Genomic DNA, 21,117 nt, shown 5'->3' with positions numbered 1-21,117 from the left:
ATGTTTTACTGTTCTATTATATTATGATGCGTGTGAACATTTTATTTCAAGGCCCTTCCTTACTAATTTCCAGAACTATCTAGACAAACACTCTCAGGCATTTTCTTCTTCAGAATATCTCATCTGTACTCAGATATTTTCCCACACCTGTTTTCCTCTGTTGTAGATCCTATATCACTGATTGGAAGCCAGATACTCATATTAGAATCGGGGGAATTCATTTAGGTTAATTACACTCAACTGAATTCTCATATCTTCATAGATTAAACCTTTTTAATATCTCTGACTTTTAAATATTGCTTTCCATCCCCATCATTATTAATCTTAGTTCCAGCCTCCATGATTACAGTAGTTTCTTGCCTCACTTACTTAGAATTCACTGCAGTATTCTAATTCATCTCTGTACAACTGCCCTTGTCACCATCTCTGAATTCACCCTCCTATTTTGTAAAATGAAAATCTTGACATACTGTTCTACTGCTTAATTCCCCTACAATTATTTTATTTTTTTTCTGCAGCTGGGCTAGCAAATATTTGGAATACTTGTCATTCCTTCTTAGGATGATGCCCGTGGCAGACATCACTGATGCACTGATGCATTATTGATGCTCACTGAGCCTAGACTCAACCTCGTCACCACTCAGCGCAGCAATACTGCCTGCCATCAACAGCAAATCAGAGTAGGCATAGAGATGAACATCTATAGCCTAGAGCATTAAATCAAAACTCTTCAATATGACAGAAGATACCATCTTTAATTTGCATCCCTGTCTTTCAAGAAAGCCTTATCTCATAAGTACTTGCATCTTTTTAGCACCTGACACTTCCAAATTACTGATTTTTTGAAAGTCCACATAAGTGTCATATTCTATATGTTTCTCTCTACATGCATGAGCGTACACACACACACACACACACACACACACTTCTGCTATCTAAAATGCATCATTCTATCTGATCAGACACTACAAATATTTATTGACTACCTATAATACTTTATTATCTACATTTGTACATCTTTTTCCCCTACAAGATTTTTTACTATCTCTAAGATAAAAAAATTATAGCATTTCTGGATCCCCAGTACTTAACATAGCTTTTGATATATATTATATATTTCAAACAAATAAATTTTATATTCAAATGAATAAAAAAATGAATATACTAAAAAATATTAAGGTGGAATTATGTTTAATGGTTGTGAGAAAAAGAAATCTGTAAAGGAACAAATTTTAGTATTATCAACATTCTGTTTGATTCTTTATAAAAATAATGAAAAATAGAGTTAATTTTAAATAAAGTGTGCATTTACTTGAGATGCACATTCCCTCCCTCTTTCTTCTTTCCCTCCTTTCTTTCCCTCCTTCTTTCCTTTTTTTCTATTCTTCTTTCACTTTTCTTTTACCTATTAATAACACCATAAAAGGGAAATATTTGGGATATAAGATTTTTTTTTTCCGTTGTGCTGGGTCTTTGTTGCGGCATGTGGGCTTCTCTAGTTGTGGCATGGGGGTTTAGTTGCCCCAAAGCATGTGGGATCTTAGTTCCCCGACCAGGAATGGAACCCACATTCCCTGCATTGGAAGGCAGATTCTTAACCACTGGACCACCAGGGAAGTCCTGGGATATAGGATTTCTAACCAGGGTTTATTTCCAAGAATGAACCAAAGTTCAATAATTTCTCTTCTCTTTCTTGCTAATACACCTGTATGCTATTTCCTTGTTGTTATGGCTTGTAATGACACAATTAAAATATGCCTCAAATGAGATAAAAATATCTGCATTTTTGTATACAAATTGTCAGTTTTCTACTCCTATCAGAAAATGAAATAATGCTATAGAAATGTAGAGAAAAGAAATTACTGTCAAGAGAAAAGAGATAAACAACTACAGACCCTATTTAAAACTAAGGGAAATTTTCTTAGATATCATTATACTTTTTGCTCAATTGTGTATAATGGTTATTTTAAATAAACACATTTATTCTTCAAGGGAAATATAAAATTTTTGTGTATGAGGTGAAAGCAAATTTCAATGAAAATGTACTTTTCCTTACAAATCAAAACGGTACTAAGCATGTAAAATAGAGTTGATTGGGTGTTGCTGAACATGAGATAATGTATCAAATTGAAGGGACAACTCAGAGTATACATCCATGTAAATTAGGCAGGTTTTTTGGTCAATGTATTTTGTTTTACAACGTGAACATTATTTGTCCCTTGACAAAGAAGAGAGAAATGAGACTAGATGTTCTACTAAATCTAGTATAAATCTTCCCTTAGATATACACACCTTATTTTGCATTTACTTTTTAAGATATAAATCATACACCATATAGTCCATCAATTTAAAGTGTATAAATCAATGGCTTTAGCATATTCACAGGGTTGTGCAACTATCACCACAATCTAATTTTAGAACATTTCATCACCCTAAAAAGGATCTCGGTACCCATTAGCAATTACTCCCCTTCACCTCTCCCCCAGCCCAAAGCAACCACTAATACGGTCTCCGTTTTTATAGGTTTACCTGTTCTGGACATTTCATATAAAAGGAACATAATATGTGTCTTTTGTGGCTGGGTTCTTTTACTTAGCTTACTGTTGACAAGGTTTATCCATGTTGTAGTATGTATAAGTATTCCTTTCTTTTTATTGACAAAAAATACATCATTTGGGGGATATATCACATTTTGTTTATCCATTCATCAGTTGATAGACATTTGAGTTGTTTCCACTTTTTGGCTATTAAAAATAATACTGCCATGAACATTCAAGTACAAATGGTTTTTTGGACATATGTTTTCATTTCTCTTAGGTAAATATCTAGAGTAGAATTTCTGGGTTATATGGTAACTCTATATCTAACATTTCGAAAAACTGTTAAACCACTTTCCAAAGCAGCTGTACCATTTTACGTTCCCACCAGCAATGTATAAAGGTTACAATTTCTTCACATCCTTTCCTACTTGTTATTGTCTATCTTTTTCACTACAGCTATCCTGGTGGGTATGAACTCATAACTTATTGTGGTTTTGAATTGCATTTCCCTATGACTAGTGATGTTGAACATTTTTTTCATATGCTTATTGGTGATTCATATATCTCTGTGGAGAAATGTCTGTTCAGATATTTTGCCCATTTTTAATTGGATTGTCTTTTTATTATCTAGTAGTAGTAATAGTTCTTTGTATATTCTGAATACAAGTCCTTTATCAAATACGTAATTTATAAATATTTTCTCCCATTCTGTGAGTTGCCTCATCATTTTCTTGATGGTATCATGTGTAACACGAAAGTTTCTAATTTTGTTGTAGTCCAATTTATCTTTTTTTTTTTTTTTTTGGTCACTTGTGCTTTTGGTATCATGTCAAAAAATATTGCCTAACCCAAGGTCACAAAAATTTATTCATTTGTTTTCATGTAAGAGTTGCATTTACTTTTTGAATTAGCTATAAATATCTTATTGCAGGCACAGATTAGCTGTGGATTATCCAAGGGCATATATGCCTAAGGTTATTTCAAATTTAAAAAACAAAATCACATCATAGATGTATTGGGTGGAAAAAGTTAGTTTATGAACTTATATTGGCTGGGCTTGGAATATGCTTTGGAAATGAATAATGATGTCCTGCCTTGGTGAAAAAGAAAATAATTTGGAGATATTTAGATTACAAGGCATAAGAGAGATTGAAGTCATCTTATTTTACAGGTCAGGAAACTGGGGGCTGGCAGTGTAACTATCTTAGGCTCGGTAAAGCTAGGCAGAATGCAAAATGGAACCTTCTTAGTAATCTTTCCACTACACTAGCATTTCTCAAATTGTTAGTTAGAAACGTGTTGGTTGCAAGAGACAAAACTCCAAATCAATCCTGTTTAGGCATAAAATGTAACTTGATGGTTTTTCCCTGATAACATTAAAAGAAATGTCCCAGGGAGAATTTTGACAGTACAGATTGGACCACATTTTCATTCCTAAATCAACCTAATTCAGAGGATTGTGCTAATCTGACTAGTTTTCAGTCACTTTCTACCTCAGTAGAGCAGCCTCACTTGAACCAGAGGGAATAGATTTTCCAGTGGAAAGAGAGGTTCATTTTTTCAGGGAAAAAAAGAAAGTGTGCCAGACCAACAGTACCAACAGAGTTCCCGTGGTTCCAAAATGCTGAGATATGTTGGTAGGTGCTGTTTAAATTTTTTTTTTTTGGAGAAAGATTGAAAACAAATAACAAAAATACCATAACTTTTATGATGGACTACTATGTTAATTTAAATTAAAATTCCAGCAGAATTATATACTTTCTGATGTTATTGTCTGAGGAAGAAAACATGTTTTCGCATAGAACTTGATTCCTGACTTTGTGAAAGGGAAATAGGTATAAAGCTCGTAGTCCAAAGAGCTGGAAAGATGTGTTTTGTTTCTATGCTCTTGGGCAAGCAATTCTTTCCATATTAGATCTCCTGGAGGGAGAGTGTTCCATCAAGTACAAAGCAATTTTTTTCAGGTTCCCACCTACCTTTTACTAATTAGGCTGATATTTGGCCACTTGCCTCTTTCAAATAAAAAGAAGGTGACCAAAATCACCGGAAATGGCTAATTATGCCCACAATGGGAAAATTATTCCCAAGAGTAAGTACTTCAGAGTGTAAAATGAAGTCCTAAATTTAATCACAATATTATCTCTCTTTAATGGTTATTCAACTATTCACCCTGGAATGTTCATTAGATAAGCAAGTAAGCATAGAGTCAATATTTTTCTTTTTGGTTCCAATACAGTGTTAGTAAAGGCTATTACAGTCAACCTAAAATTAGAGTCAAATTTGAGAGGTTTTATATCTTGTTTTTAATTGGATTAGCATGTTATATTATTTACAATGTGACTGATTACAATGTGACAATGTGTACAATTTGCTAGAGTTTTAGTTTATATAAGCTCAGTATTAGGAAATATGCAGTTATTTATTAACTAGATGGGCATTATATTTAGAATATACTTGTTATCATTCACTTAACTTGATATTTTCATAACTGATTTAAATGACAATAGAAACAATCATATTATTTCTGCAGAAGATAAAAAGTCAAGATGCTTATGACGATCACCTTGAAATATAGGATTAATTTTCACCTGTAATGCTATTGAAATTGTGGCAAATAACTTAAAACATGTATGAACTTACTTATATTATTAAAAATTTTAATGTGATATAATAATAATAATAACTAGTATTTACTGTGTTCTAAAATGTTTAGGTACATTATCTCATTTTATTTTCACAATAGCCTTCTGGTTTAAAAACTATTTTGCAAATGAGAAAACTATTCTTACTGAAGTTGTTTAACTTGCAAGTGTGAGGCTGAGTTGGGTTTTAAAATCAGGAAATCTAACTCATATTAGTAATCAGTACAACTACTGCCTCTACTTGTAACTGACCTCACACATTGTCCCTGAATTATGCTAATTATAAATATCAGTTGGATGTTACTTTATTTCAATAACTCTCTGGAAAAAGGAAAACTGTATCATTAGCAATGGGGCAATATTTACAATACATGTTTTCTTAGCATTTGGAATTTAATAGTTATTATTAAACTAAGGTGTCATTTCAAAAATAAAATACTTTCTGGAGGTTTTTATGAGAGTTTTTATTGCCTTTTTAAATATTAGATGTGTTTTTATACTAAGTCACTCATAGGATTTTGATAAATTAAACATAATAATCTTTCTTACTCTTTCATTAATTAACTTGTTGGGTATATTGTTGCATCATTTCTTAACATGTCCTGTAATGTTTGGCACTGTATGATTTTTAAATTTTTATCTAAGTCATTTTCTGTTAAATGCAAAAGAGATAAAAACCAATGTAGCTGAATTTCAGAAATTGTTGGTTTCCAGTATTAGGAGCATTAAGGCTATTCCAACGATGATGGTAATAAGTTTAGCTTGGCCTAGATGAACTGATCAGATTCCATTCTGAGAAGTCTGGCAAGGGGGCTTATGAAGAAGTATGTTTGCTTTTCTAATTTCAATTTTCTGCAGTGCAGAAGAGAGAACTAGCCTTTTTTTTTTTTTTTTTACAAATGGCCTTTCAAAAGTAAGAATGGCTCTTAAAAAGAGGCAGTATATGAAGAGGTGAAATCAAGATGCGATTTTCTTTTTTTGGCCTAGATACCTTTCCTCTGAATTCCCATGTAACAAAAGAAAGAGCATCTAGCCAAATGGTCCACTTTCCACTGTCTTAGATTCAAACTCAAACTCCTTTTGGGTAATTGGTAGTAGGAGACCTAGGGAAAGTCTTCCTGAGCCAGAAAAAAATGTCAGGAATGACTTGGTTTCAAGGATACTTGGGATTTGGGTTACTTTCAACAAAACTGTTCCTATACTAACCATATTTTTCTTTTTATATAAATTTTGAACCTTTATTCAATATTTAAATTTATCTTATCCTACTCTTTTGTTTTACAAATGAGACAGCTGGGAAGGTTTTAACCTGCTCAAGCTCATTGAAAGTGTACTGACTGAGGCCCAGCACTAGCTTCCTGTCTTAAATGTTGTGAAATCATCCCTTTTTAGAACCTCAGGAATGACTCTTATGGACTGTGTTTAAAAGTACTGAACGAATCCTCTAAAATCAGTGTAAGATTACCACTATCTAACTTGATAAATATTTTCATTGAGAGCAGAAATCTTAACTTGTGTTCACTTCTGTCTCCGTGCACACCTAAGTGAAAGTAGTTGCTCAAGAAATAGGGTAAGATGACTAATTGAATTTCTAGAAGTATCTCTTAATCTAAACTGCATTTTAAAGTGCTTGAAAGTGAGACAATACATGTGCTTTTGATTTTGGTACCTTAGCAGAATGGCAAGTCTGAGTTGTCAAGACATTTACTAATATAAGTTAAAAAAAAAAAATCAAATGTCACAACATTTCTAAGGAAAGGAGTTAAAAGAAGAAATTGTGCCAGAAAAAAAATACAAACGTGTCTTATGAATAAAAATAAAATGCAATACAATGAATGGCTGGTTAAGTAAAATAACTGAATAAGCAAAATAGAAATGTATTCCGTACTTTTTAAACCTTAATTATCCAAATAAATGACTCAGTCCTCTGAGTCAGGATGGTGTAGGACAAAGGGGCCCAGATTTAGGGTCAGAGAATCTGAGTTCTTAGCTTGGTGTCAGCCCTAAGCTTCTATGTGACCTTGGCCAAATCACTAAAATATGTATGTTGGTTCATTCAGTTGAGATTAGCATTGTGACAACTGATTGAAATAATATGGTAATAATGATAATAGCAAGAGCTAATGCTTATTGTGTATTTATTATTAGACAAATTCTTTATATCTATTATCTAATTTAACACACTGACAAGATGAGTTATGATAAAAATTCTAGGCAACATTGATTCAGCCACTACTTGTACACCCACTTTCAGGTCAGGAAATAGATTTAGTGAGTTTAAGTGTTGCAAGAGCTTAAGTTTGAAAATATGGCTCTCTGACTCCAGCATACCTCTTCTAACAAGGATGCAGTAGCAAACAAGAAGCTAGAGATCAAGTTGAGTACCCATTTTCTAGTTGGGTAAACCATGCAGAAAAAAAGTTGAATTGATTTTCTCGAAATCACACAGCAATTTAGGAGCAGCTAGAAAGAAATACTGCTAGCTAACATGATTGCTTTGCAGTATAATGAATACACAGACAGTCCCCAAATTACAATGGTTTGACTTTATGATAATGTGAAAGCAATACACATTCAGTAGAAAACCTACTTTGAATTTTGAATTTCGATCTTTTCCCAGGCAAGCAATATGTGGTATGACATTCTCTTGTGATGCTGGGCAGTGGCAGCAGCTGCAGCTCCCAGTCAGCCACAAGATCATGAAGGTAAACAACTGATACACTTACAACCATTCTGTACTCATACAACCTTATGTTTTTCACTTTCAGTATAGTATTGAATATATTACATGAAATATTCAACACTTTATTATAAAATAGTATTTGTGTTAGGTGATTTTGCCCAACTGTAGGCTAATGTAAGTGATCTGAGTATGTTTAAAGTAGGTTAGGCTAAGCTATGGTGTTCAGTAGGTTAGGTATATTAAATGCATTTTTGACTTATGATATTTTCAATTTATGATTTATCAGGAGATAACCCTATCATAAATTGAAAAAGATCTGTATTCTAGAGTTAGGAGGAATGACTGACCAGTTGGGAAGCAGAAAATTACCACTTAGTTTTGATGGGAAAATTAATTTTTTATCAGGTAAGTATTTGTACCTAGTTTTTTCTCACAGCTGTAACAAATTGCCACAAATTTAGTGGCTTAAAACAACACATTGTTATTATCTCACAGTTCTATAGGTCAGAAGTCCTATGGGCTTGGCTGGTTTCTCTATTCCAAGTCTCACAAGGCCAAAGTCAAGGTGTTGGCAGAGCTGTGTTTTCTTCTAAAGATCTTGGAGAGAATCTGCTTTTGGACTCATTCAGGTTGTTGGCAAAATTCAGTTCCTTCAGGATGTACAGTTGAGTCCCCATTTGCTTGCTGGCTGTTAGCTTGAGGGCCACCTTTATCTCCTAGAGGCCTATTTCTGGTCCTTGTACATGAGCTCCTGCATGGCACAGCCAGTAACAGTGCATCAACTCCTTATGTTGCCATATCTCTTCTGCTTCCTTTCTTCTGCTATATCACTCTGACTGACCTTCCTCTTCTACTTTGAAGAGCTTAGTTTAGGCCTACCAGGATAATTCATGATAATCTAGGATAATCTTCCTATTTTAAGGTCCATAACCTTAAAATTGCAGATTCTGGGGATTAGGTATGGAAATTTTCAGAGGCTCATTATTCTGCCTACCACAGGATTCTTCTGTCTATCCCACTGGTTCTCAAATTTAGCTGTATATTCCTGTATCACCTAGGAAACTTGATAAAATGCTTATCTCTGGGCCACAGTGAAGATGAATTGAATCTGAATTTCTTGGACTACAATCCAGGCAATGACTTTTTTAAGGTATCAGAAAATTTTAATATGTTTGAGAGGGTTGAGAACATCCCAGAACACCAGGTTTCTTCAACTTGATTAAATTCATTTTGTAAGTAACCTACTCAAAACATACTTTATATACCCTCTTTATGCCCCCACTTTGCTAGGGTTTGGAGTTACAGAGATTAATATGATCCATGTCCTATTCTTCCTGTGCTCACAATCTAGAGGCACAAACAGTACAAAGGAATAATTACAACAATACATGAAATGTTTTAAAATAGGATATTTGAATAACTTGCTCTGGGAGTTCTCAGATATTAATTATGCCTGAGAACATTGCGGATTATTTTGCTTGATTTATACTTAATAGTACTTTTAAAATAGTCTGGCTAGTACCTAGAGACAGAGGAATATAAGTGTGTCCAGGTTTCAACATGGCCAAATGATGATGATGTACTTACATTGTGCTTTCCAAAATTTAACAGGCCATGAATTTCCTCAGGTGCTTGCAAAAAGTGCAGATTCCAAAGTTCTGAAGGTTCTGATGCAGAGGTTCTGTTGTGGGCCCTAGACATTCTCACGTGTTCAGCAAGTTCTGGTGGTGATTCTGATACAGGTGATCCATTAACCCATACTCTGTGGAATTCTGGTTTATGTTACAACAGTAATTTAGTAACTGTTCATTAAATAATGAAAACCCCAAGCCATATTATAAAAAAGGACTTACAGTTTGATTTTCTTATATCAGTAACAGATTTTCAGGAAAGAGAAGTCTATTTATATTTTAATTTTCTTACTGCTTCATGGATTGAAAGTGTTAGGAATGTTCCAGGTCAGGATGGGGGTGGGGAATTAAAACCTTATACTGGAATTTCTTTCTCAAAGACTCTAGTGGAAGTAAAGACAGTAATTTGCAAGAATTATTCTAGCACAAAGACTTATGTTTTGCCAAAAAATAAGCAGTGAGGAGAGAATAACAGGTAACCAGGTCTTGTACTTGGATACAATTTTTAGCGGCACAATCTGTTCCACATAGTGTAAAATGACAGAAAGAAGTTTGCATTTGTCATAGACGTGTAGAATATTGGGATTGAAAAGTGCTTTTTCCTTGTTTTGATTCAGGAGAAATGTAGCTTGTTTAATATGCCATAAAGGAAGGCATGTACCTAGATAGGAAACAGCCTCACTTTGCTCACACAAAGGTTCAGGATACTTAATGGCAAATTAGATACATGTGAGAAATGCTTCTGTTAGCCAACTTTATAGTGACTGGATAAATAAAAGGAGGAGAGAATATGGCTTAGGGCCTCTGAAAATCCAAGATATTTTGGAAATGCAGGAGTGGAAAACAAAAATTAGGGTTTTTTTCTTAATCTTGGAGTGAACATACACTTTTAATATTAGGGTTAGGTGACTCAACTAAAAATAAGAATTATTATTAAGAAAAATAAATTAATGGAAAGTGTGTATATGTATAATAAAAATCTGAGAAAATAAGAAGCGGGTTTGAAAGGCACTGGATTTATGCTTTTATGTTCTGGTAAATTAGTATTGATTAAGTCACACTAATCTATTATGTTTATGTAGAATAAAACATGTTTTTACACTGAAGTAAGCCAAGAAGATTGGTTAAACTTTGTGGACTTGGAAGTGTAGAACTGTTTAAAAAAATGTAGAACTGTCTTGGGTTGCAGATCTACTGAAATTTTAAGAAATGAACCCAGAATGATGCTACATAAAGCCTTGAGTGACTAGGAAGCTATATTTCAAAAGTTATTTGAGGTCTCAAGTCAAAGTTCTTTCTGTGATGAAATCAATCATTTAAATTTTATTTTGGTGATTCTTTGGTCAAGAAGCTTGTAGACTATTTATAAGCTATTTTTTATTCCATGTGTACAGTAAAGAAAGTTATTTTGTTTCTAGTAGTAGAACCAAATCTTCCACTTTAATTTTGAGGTGTGATAATAAAATGGTATTTATAGGGTTCATGAGGCTAACAGAAAGAGAAAATGCCAATAACTACTACTAGTACCACTGTGATTACAGATTCACTTAAGAGTTTAAATTTGAGCTTTCTCAGTTTTGAAGAAGTGCTTTTCCCATTAAACAAACCTAAGCTCACTTGGAAAAATCCACTACCAGATTTAGTCATTTAACTTGACCTCCTTTAATTATGTACTTGATCTCTCCTCCAAATTTAATGGGAGCTACTATATATTTCACCAGGCAACATGCAACTCAGTTGCCAGTAAATAGTTTAACTAGATCTGAGAAATTTACAATAATTTACTTAACAGCTTAGGTCAATTGATATCAAGTGAACTTCAGCAAAGATAAACTTGGAATAAGCTAAACATAGACGAGAGAACAACTTGCCGAATGAACATACGAGAGGCTGTATACAAAGAACCAATAAGCTAAACCTAGGAGTACAATTGAACATACTTCTCCTGGTAATAATCATGCCATTACACCTACCAATATGAGGCTCAATCTAAACTGACCTTCATATGTACCTGCAATGGCATTATCTATATGCCCAGTCATGATCCCTCCATAATTGGCCTAGGGAGCTCTTGGTGAAAGGGGTGATTCTTCCGTAACTACCACTCACCATATGTGTCTGCTGGTAGGGAAATTTGATGAGTCCTTTGTAGAGTAGATGCCTCAAGCAAATTGGATCACCACATGAAATGGACATTGCTAGATCTAATGAAGAGTACAGGTGTCCACCATGTTTTTGAAAGACTGCCACCCAAACTTGCTGCTGCATCCTTGATAAAACCAGAGGTCATGAACCTGCCCCCTTGGTTAGGAGTGCTACAAGTTTACACAGTGCAGAATACAATCTTGTCCCTAATAGCCCATTTTTCAGATCACTAGGGAATAGGGTAAAGAAAGAAAGCTGTAAAACTGGAATTACTTGCACTAATCAATATTTTGTGAGTTGAATAAAGTCCTCTTAATTATTGGTGCCAGGATGATCTATTGCATGCTAAGAGATATTTCACTAAGATACTTTTTGGAATTCTGATTTTGAAACCCATTAGATAAGCAGCAAAAATAACTGCTATTGTTGCATGAACTGTTTTTCAAATATGTTGGATATAGGAAAACTTCAAACATGTTTTTTAAGGCACTTTTTCCTTCAATTTTTGAGCCTATGTACACATGGAAGGTAATTTAATCTTGACTCGTAAATCATCAAAACATTGCTTCATAAAAACCTATCTGATTTCCAAATAAAACAATATCAATATTTCTTTACATTCCTGTTTGTAAATCTATGTGTTTTATATATATTTAATACAGAAAAATGTGGACGACTAATGTTTTAAATTTGGCTTAAGCTTTATGACTTCCAAAGACAGTACAGTAAACTACTGTTTATTCAATATCCAAACGACCACAGAACTCAAAAACTGAGTAAAGGACTTTATTCTGTAGGAAAGTAAACATAGTATAAAATACAATGTTTGTTATATACATGAAATGTATATAAGAACTTTTTTCCCCAATTTTCAGTGTCAGTGTAGATTCAAACACTACTTAAAGTCTTCTAATAGAAGAAATGACAGTTCACTAATAGTTATGATTAGTGTTCCTGATTGTAAGCTTAAAATCCTAAAGTACTTTATTGTTTCATTTATTTATTTATTTATTTATTTATTTATTTATTTATTTATTCATTGATTTATACAGCAAATGTAAATTAACTGCCAGAGACAAAGGATACAAAGATCAATCAGATATGGTTTCTGCCTGTGAGACACCACACAAGCTAGGGAAATAGATATAAGTAACTAAGATTAACACATTCCAATAAATATTAGATAAAATTATTCAAAGGAAGTTTAAACTACAGTTTAATTTAAAAGTCCATTTATCATACTCTAGTTCTTTGAAATTTACTTAGTAAAAGATTCAGTTAATTGCTAGTGTTTTGACCATCCTGGATAAATGAAAATTGACGTTAAGTTTTTCCATATAATGGAAAACAACAAATATTTGTGACAAAACTCAAATATATTGTATGCAAAACAGATTTTTAAAAATTGGAATAGCTTAATAAAAATATCATTTTTCTAGTGGCATTTTCTTTGAAATTTTAAATTTATTATGGAAATGATTTTGGCTCATTGAAATAATATTAAATTATTATATCAATATTTCAGGTCATGACCCTGGATTTAAGAAATTTTTCAAGACGGTTTTGAGTATAATCCAAGAGAAAATGTGATTTGAGTCTGGAGACAACTGTGAATGTAAGTATTGTAAAATTAGATTTTTCTCATTGTTCCATGCAATAAAAACTAAAATATCAACTCATTAATTTTTGAATTGCAAAAACTTTGATTCATTGTTTTCTCTCTATTACAACATGATTTTTTATATCTAGAATTAATGGAATTCTTCCTATTTTTTTTTTTTTTTGGTTGTATTTTTTAAAGATCAGCTAATAATAAAAGCCCAGTGTAGCTGATTGAAGAGAAAACATTATTTGGAAGATTGCTACAATAAAAAGAAAAGTTTCTTCTAGGTAAGTCATTGATGAGGGCAAGCAATGGCATAGATTCTGTGTGCTAGTTAATGGCATGCTCTCATTGCATGTGATAATGCAAATGCTAAGTAAAATGAGGAAAAGTTTTTTATAATTCTTATTCTAACATTTGCCATATAATAAAAATCATGACATGTTTCCTAACAAAATCAAATCTAAGTTCATAGTCCACTGGCAAATATCTATTGATTAGATTTTTATATCCTTTGAAAAATATTTTTTACTCATTCAGTTAAATAAATACTATATTTTATGACTAAACCATGGTCATTTATATTTCATAAAAATACTGCCAGAGTATGTTGATCATGGAACTTATAGGGAGTAAGCATTATACATGTTACTCCTGCAATGTTTGTCTCTTAGAATTAAGAAGTTGGCAGAGAACTGTATCTATCATTAGATATACTCAACAGAAATACTTTTATTTGGTATTGCCCATCTCCTGTAAACTTATTTTAATAACATAGATGACTTAGGGAATCTTTTATTTTTTGATTAAAAAAATTGAATGCTGCAGTGAAGAATAATTTCTATTAAATCATAAGGCCATTTTTATGACTTATGGATGTTAACTCTCAAGAAATTGTCCGAAATACAAATTTTTCCCTTAAATTGTTGAAGAGTCATAAAATTAAAAATAAGATTAATACTTATCAGAAATAAATAAATAAATAAGAAAATCCTTTAAAAAAAAAATACTTATCAGAAATAAAGGTAAGCTTTATAGTAAACTATGCTATCAAAATTTGTGCTTTTATGTTCTCGTGAAACTCTTTACTTTGTACTTTTTATCCCAATTTTGGTAAAGGTAAAGAAAGCGAGATGTTTTCTAATTACTTAAAAATATATCTGTAAGAGGCTTTCCTGCTTGGAAGGCTAATTAAGTTAAATTAAAATGTATTTAATTAAGCTCTTTAGTACTTTAAGCCACGATGCTCTTAACATTTGTAATATGTAAGACTATTAATCAAATCCTTAAAGCAAAATTATTGTGTAGTTTTAAAAATTTTTCCATTGAGAGCCATCTATCTTTATTTCATAAATATTGCTAAATTATATTTCTTTTATTTTCTATTGCAGTTTGATTTATATTATATAGCATATTTCATCTTGGCTTTAATGATGGAGAAAAAGTGTATCCTGTATTTTCTGTTTCTCTTGCCTTTTTTTATGGTAAGCATAAATTTCTCTAATGTATCTCCCTATCTATGATTATTTCTGTTTTAACTTCCAACATAATATCCATAATTGATAAAGGCTAATAACGAAAATACATGTAGTTATTGGATGCATAAATTAAGTACATTTTATATTAAGTACATTTTTATATCTATTTTATATATTTTTATATCACAGCAATCATTTGTTTCCCTTCAGTGTACCTTTTTAGGCTTTTAGTCCTGTAGCAGGCACCACAGTATGATGGTGCAGTGTGGGTGGAGGGATGGTGCACACAAATGTGCAGACGCCAGAGAAAAGCCATTACCAGAGTTTGAAAGAAAAATGGAATGGCTCTATAGTACAGTCATACATAATAGATGAAATATTTTCAATCAGACCTGCTGATTCTGAGTTAGATCTATTAAAAAAGCAATTCCAACCTGTTGGTTTTTCTCCCATTCTGCCAACTGATTGACCTGTATTGATTGAAAAGCACTTTGGAATCATGTACTATGTTTTTTTTTTTTTTTTTAATTTTTTTTTTATAGCTACTTTATTTATTTATTTATTTATTTTTTGGCTGTGTTGGGTCTTCAGTTCGTGCGAGGGCTTTCTCCGGTTACGGCGAGCGGGGGCCACTCTTCATCGCGGTGCGGGGACCACTCTTCATCGCGGTGCGCGGGCCTTTCACCATCGCGGCCCCTCCCGCTGCAGGGCACAGGCTCCAGACGCGCAGGCTCAGTAGCCGTGGCTCACGGGCCCAGCCGCTCCGCGGCATGTGGGATCTTCCCAGACCAGGGCTCGAACCCGTGTCCCCTACATTAGCAGGCAGATTCTCAACCACTGCGCCACCAGGGAAGCCCATGTACTATGTTTTAAATTAGTTTCCTCATCCATTCACTCAAATAAGTATTAAGTGTCCATTTTCTGACAGGCATGGATGCTAAGTTTGGGGCAGATGTGTATGTGAGTATGTGCACTCCTGCATGCCTCTGCATGTATATGCAGGGGACGTGGGGCTGGAGGTGGAGGGTAGACTAAGGATGACTAAAAAGCAATTGCTGTACTTGAGGGGTCATAGGACATAGACATTTAATTTTATTTTTATTTACAGAAATTTTTGTTCCTATTTTTCTCTGTTTCACATTAAAACAGTGACTATACTCTTATTACATGTATGAGAAACTCAGAGACATAACCTCACCTAATTCTGTGCCAGCAAATAATTTTCTTGTGGTGTTTCCAAGTAAACCCCACAAAGATTCAAACAAAGAAACTCAAGAAAAATATAGAAAACCTAAACGGGAAAAAAGCACAACTACTTTCCTGTCAGCATTTGTATTTAAAAACATTCTCAAGTCTAGGAGCAGTCCAAATTCTGCACTTCTTAGATGTTATCTTAAGTAAACAGACTGAAATTCAAGAAACAGGATTCCTGTTTCTTCAGCTCCCACCCTCCACTGAGCATGCCAATGAGCTGCACTGGCCAAAGCTGGTTCCCTGTAGGTAGTTCTGTAACAGATTACCAATCTGATTATTGTAATTTAAGGAATTGTGACCGTTTCTCTTGAATTCATTCAGACGATGTGCAAACTTGAGTTTTTAAGTCAGAATAAAAATGATATTGCTTTTATGCAATTCTATAAACTGAGAACAGGAGGAAAGAATTTTTTCGTGACGTTATAAATTTCCATTTATTACTTGTGCAGCACAACAGCTGCATACATCTTGATTAAGAGATTAAAACCAATCAAAGAATAAAAAAGTTAATGTTAAATGGTGGCGAGGTAACGGTGAAACTTGAGTGGTACCACACACTGAGGGACTTTTACTATTTATTTTAAATTTAAATTAAATTCAACTTCCTGCTAGAGAATAGAAAATCAAAAGTAAGGAAACAAAATAGCAGTAGAAAGATAACTGTTTATGGAAAATAATTAATAGGAATTATGCAAAAGCAAAGAAGAAATAAGGTTGAAGAAAGGTTTATACAGGCTTCATGCTACAAAACAGGGGAAAAAAAAGTCATGTAGAAATTAAAGTATAAGTGAAGCTTAAAATAAAGCTACTAAAGTGGAAGAATATAAATATATACCTTGCCTAAAACCTTTATTGATGTGCATACAATAAAACTTCTGTTGATGAACATCATAAATAACTTGCCATTATTTTGATTATCAAAATGTAATTATAAAAATGGCAACAATTTTAAGCATTTACCATGTGCCAGGTACTTCTCCTCTGTTATCTTGATACTATTTTGTCCCATTTTACAATAAGAAAGCAGAAGTTTTGGTGGTGGTAGAGGGGGTGGTTAAATATCTTGTCCATACTCCCAGGTCAAAAAGTAGAGGTGAATTTTGAATACAGCTGTCTGCATTCCAGATACATGGCCTGGAGCTAGCTGGCTCCCACAGTCTTCTGAGACGGAACTGTGGGCTGTGCTGCTCACTGGGGCCATTGGCAACTCTTGGTGGTGGTTTGAAATTGGACATGGTAGGGATATTTACACCATGGAAACTGGCAAACACTACAAGTCAGGAACTTCCCCCCAGAGCCTACTGACCCTGCAGTACATCACTGCACTTACTGTTTTCCAATGTGACAGACTGCCTCTCACAGACGTTCTCACAATTCTGAAGTTTTATTTTCTTTAATCCCTTAGATTCTTGTCATAGCAGAATCAGAAGAAGAGAACCCTGGTGACTTAATTCAGTTGGGTGTTACTAGAAATAAAATCATGACGGCTCAATATGAATGTTACCAAAAAATTATGCAAGACCCTGTTCAACAAACAGAAGGTAAACATGACTAATTTTAAATGCATTTAATATATTTTTGAAAGAAAACTACCTCATTGCATTATTACGGGTCCCTTAGGTTCATTCTTAAAAATGGGTTAATTGCTAGTTTTTACGGTATATGTGCAGTTTTAATTATTTACTTATGAAGAACATTTTATGATGCAATTATCTTGCCTCTTTTTAAAAATTCTAATAAAAATATGTGCGACAGGGATATTTTTAGTAACGTTTTTTATGGTATAAAGATATTTAAAATATCAAATAAGTATGTGTCTTGGATTAAATCAGTGACAGTTGATCTTCAGTTTATGTGATTTGTATGTCTTTTTTTTCAAAAGCTCCTTGATAGTAGCTTAATAAAATGACAAATAATTTTTTTTTTTTGCACATAACATACTTTGTATGATACATTTGGTAGCAAAGCTAATGAAATCTAAGAGCTTCTGTTTCCATTAAGATATTTTTAAGGTACTTTTGAAACATTTATTGAGGGCCTACTAAGTGCCGTATATATGCTTCAATTCTGAGAAGGACAAGTAGAGTTGCCAAATTTAGCAAAAGCAGAAACAAGTCCTGTATTTTACCTGGCAACCCTAAAGGCAGAGTTATGTTCAAAATGTAAAATGCAACACTCATAGTGAAACAAAGCAAAATGTGAAGACTTTAGGTATTTTTAAATCTTTAAACCATCAGTGGAAACAATGAATTTAAATTTGGGGGAAAATATTTGATAGTATAAAATACAATGTTTGTTATATACATGAAATGTTAAAAGTAGGTTATTATTAGTATTTGTAACTGTCAAAATGAACTTGCTTGTGAGAAAGAGAAAAAAAGCAATTTTTCCACATTGGTCAACTCTTGGAACCTTAATCTAACTGAACAATATAATTTGTTCATCTTGGGAGAAGTAGTTAGATATATTTGCCCAAATATTTTTATTACAATATATATCCAATTAAAACATGTCTTTAAAATATGCCAGACAACGACAAGCTATCTGATATTAGCTCAATAGGGATTGAATTATCAAGAATTAAAATTTGTATACAAATTCTTTGTTAACTGATCTGGCTTCTCACTTTATTCCATTAAAATCTAAGTGTTATTAGTTTAAAATTATTGAATTAACACCTTCCAAATCATCTAGATATGTGTGAAAGCTAGCTTCAAATCTAATTGTTGAACAATAGGAATATATTTATGAGGGTTTTATAATAAAATACTTTTGTGATAAAATAAGTTCAAGATCACTGCATAATAAATCTTCCTCTTGGAGAGTCATAATACACTTTGTAATTTTAAATACTCTAGAAAATCTTGTTATAAAGAAATGTTTATTTTAACTTTGTGTTCTCCAAATCTATTTGATTACATAATATTTTAATGGAATACCTACTCATGTCTCACTCAAATGCCATACAACACAGTTGGAAAAATTCTAGATGTGGCAATCTATCATGCAGCCAGTGTTGTGGAATCTTTTGGAGCAGTATAAGGACTTGTTTGTGAGGCTTTCTAAAACGGTATCAGGAAATTTTTCTCTGATAGGCCACAAAATGCATTTTATTTAGTAATATGTGGATGCAAGCTATTTATATAAGAGTTTGAAAATCACGGGGGGGGGGAAACAGACTATCTGAAGCTTTTTTTTTTTAACTAGAATTATTTAGATTTTCAGGCCAATAGAACTTTTTCTACTTCCGTGAAGCCTAGATTGATTCTGAGATTGCTGTATAAATCTGTTAATAATAATAAACATCTCATGCAACATTCACGTTTCTATCTATGTGTGCTTACCTAACAAGGCGGAAAATTACTCTCTTTGATTACAGACTGTTATAACTTTGGAACATTTTGGTCATTTTATTTCTCTATGTCTTTTAAAAACTTTACATTTTTTCATGTAAGAGGTTCTTTCTCTTAATGTTGGTAAGAAAAGAATGAGAGATTAAACACTCTACTTCATTTGAAAAGAAAAGGAAGGAAAGTAAGAGCTAGAATTTGGTGGAGGGACCTAAATAAGTATGTGTCAGGGCTAATGTGGTGAAACAGGAAATATTGGAATGTTCATCTGTTCACTTCAGAAAATACTATAACTTGCCCTAAGAATACAGTTTCTAAAATAAAACACGTTTTCAATTTCCCATATTTTTTGAACTTCAAGCATAGGGACATTAATTAACCACTACTTTATGGTTAAGAAAACCAGCAAAGACCATGTGATTTATTAAATAAATAGCTGCCTTTGAGAATTAGAATTAAAGCTAAACCTCATATATTTTTTAGATATTTCTAAATTTAACAATCAGTTATTCTAATAATTACTTTGTGAATAATCCAAGTAATTGTTATAAAGATTTTATATGATGTCTTCATTTTCAGTAGACAGGCTTTATTCCATGTCAGTGTGAGTCTACCATTAAGACTTTATGTCTTTCTATATAACTAGAGGGAGTTAGTAAGCCCTAATTTCTACTCTCCCCTTAAGGCATTTATTGCAACAGAACCTGGGATGGATGGCTGTGCTGGAATGATGTTGCTGCAGGAACGGAATCAATGCAGCACTGCCCAGATTACTTTCAGGACTTTGATCCTTCAGGTAAAAGCAGAAATTTATATACAAATCTCCTTGACATCTATTTAATAAACCCTAGGTTAACTAAATTACTGTTCCCTTTTTTCCTTTTTAATTTTAAAGAAAAAGTTACAAAAATCTGTGACCAAGATGGAAACTGGTTTAGACATCCAGCAAGCAACAGAACATGGACAAATTATACCCAATGTAATGTTAACACACATGAGAAAGTGAAGGTAAGTAATAATTATAAATTCAGATTTAATTTACACTATTTTAAAAGTTAGTTGCCGATACAATACTGGAGAAAATTTAGCTGGTGTTCATTCCATTGTAAAGCCTTTTCATCATAAAAACAATGAACAAAAATATCTTCGTAGATATAATTATTGATTTGGTCATTATACCGAGGAAGCAATCCTGCTAGGTAATTCAGTGTCTCAGTATTGGTGTTTAGAATTTTCCAAAGTAAACATACTTTAAAAATGTAAGAAAAAAGAACATTTTCATCTGTGGTGGAATTCCTATAATTACGGTCAGGAATTGTGCTCAAGTAAACAAGATAAGCCCAGCGGGGTTTACACAGTTCCCTCAGCGGAAGGCTTTCATTCTGACTGGCTAATAGGTCACCCTCACTGGCATTCCCACTTTTAACATCATACAGTAAAGTCAAGGTTAGTCACAGTTTGTCACAACAATAAAGCTTCGATACAAAGTGCCTGCATATATTTGCACGTGTGTGTATATTGAGGCAGTTTGTCACAGTGATTAAAACTGAGTTCTGATTTCTGACTTCCTGTTTCTGCTCCTTACCAGCTGTGACCTTGGGCAAGCTGTAACCTCTCTCTGCCTCAGTCCCCTCCTGTGTAAATGAGGATATTAAACCCATCCACAAGGTTTTCATAAGAATTGCCTTAATACAAGGAAAATATTTAGAAAACTAACAAGCCTATAGTAAGCATTTGATAACTGCCAGCTATCATAATTATAAATCATGTATTCTTTACTTATTCAGAGAA

General features: G+C 33.0%; 1 protein-coding gene across 8 annotated transcripts in view; it reads left to right on the top strand.

Annotated features, from left to right (window-relative positions):
• The window catches only part of CALCRL (calcitonin receptor like receptor), a 100,252-nt gene that overhangs the window by 42,024 nt on the left and 37,111 nt on the right, over positions 1-21,117 (top strand). For 2 of the 8 annotated variants that reach the window (XM_007196150.2, XM_007196148.2), the window contains 7 exons: positions 9,494-9,607; positions 13,167-13,256; positions 13,443-13,531; positions 14,636-14,728; positions 17,382-17,517; positions 20,012-20,122; positions 20,222-20,334. In XM_007196150.2, the coding sequence (XP_007196212.1) occupies positions 14,675-14,728; positions 17,382-17,517; positions 20,012-20,122; positions 20,222-20,334 (414 nt within the window). In that variant the 5' untranslated portion in view covers positions 9,494-9,607; positions 13,167-13,256; positions 13,443-13,531; positions 14,636-14,674. Of the gene's footprint in view, positions 1-9,476; positions 9,608-13,166; positions 13,257-13,442; positions 13,532-14,635; positions 14,729-17,381; positions 17,518-20,011; positions 20,123-20,221; positions 20,335-21,117 lie in introns of all 8 variants that reach the window. The other 6 variants (XM_007196146.2, XM_007196147.2, XM_007196151.2 and 3 more) reach the window with 4 other exon arrangements.

This window comes from Balaenoptera acutorostrata, chromosome 8 (assembly GCF_949987535.1).
Source record: "Balaenoptera acutorostrata chromosome 8, mBalAcu1.1, whole genome shotgun sequence".
NCBI classification, from domain to species: domain Eukaryota; kingdom Metazoa; phylum Chordata; class Mammalia; order Artiodactyla; family Balaenopteridae; genus Balaenoptera; species Balaenoptera acutorostrata.
This window is presented reverse-complemented; position numbering and strand designations above follow the sequence as displayed.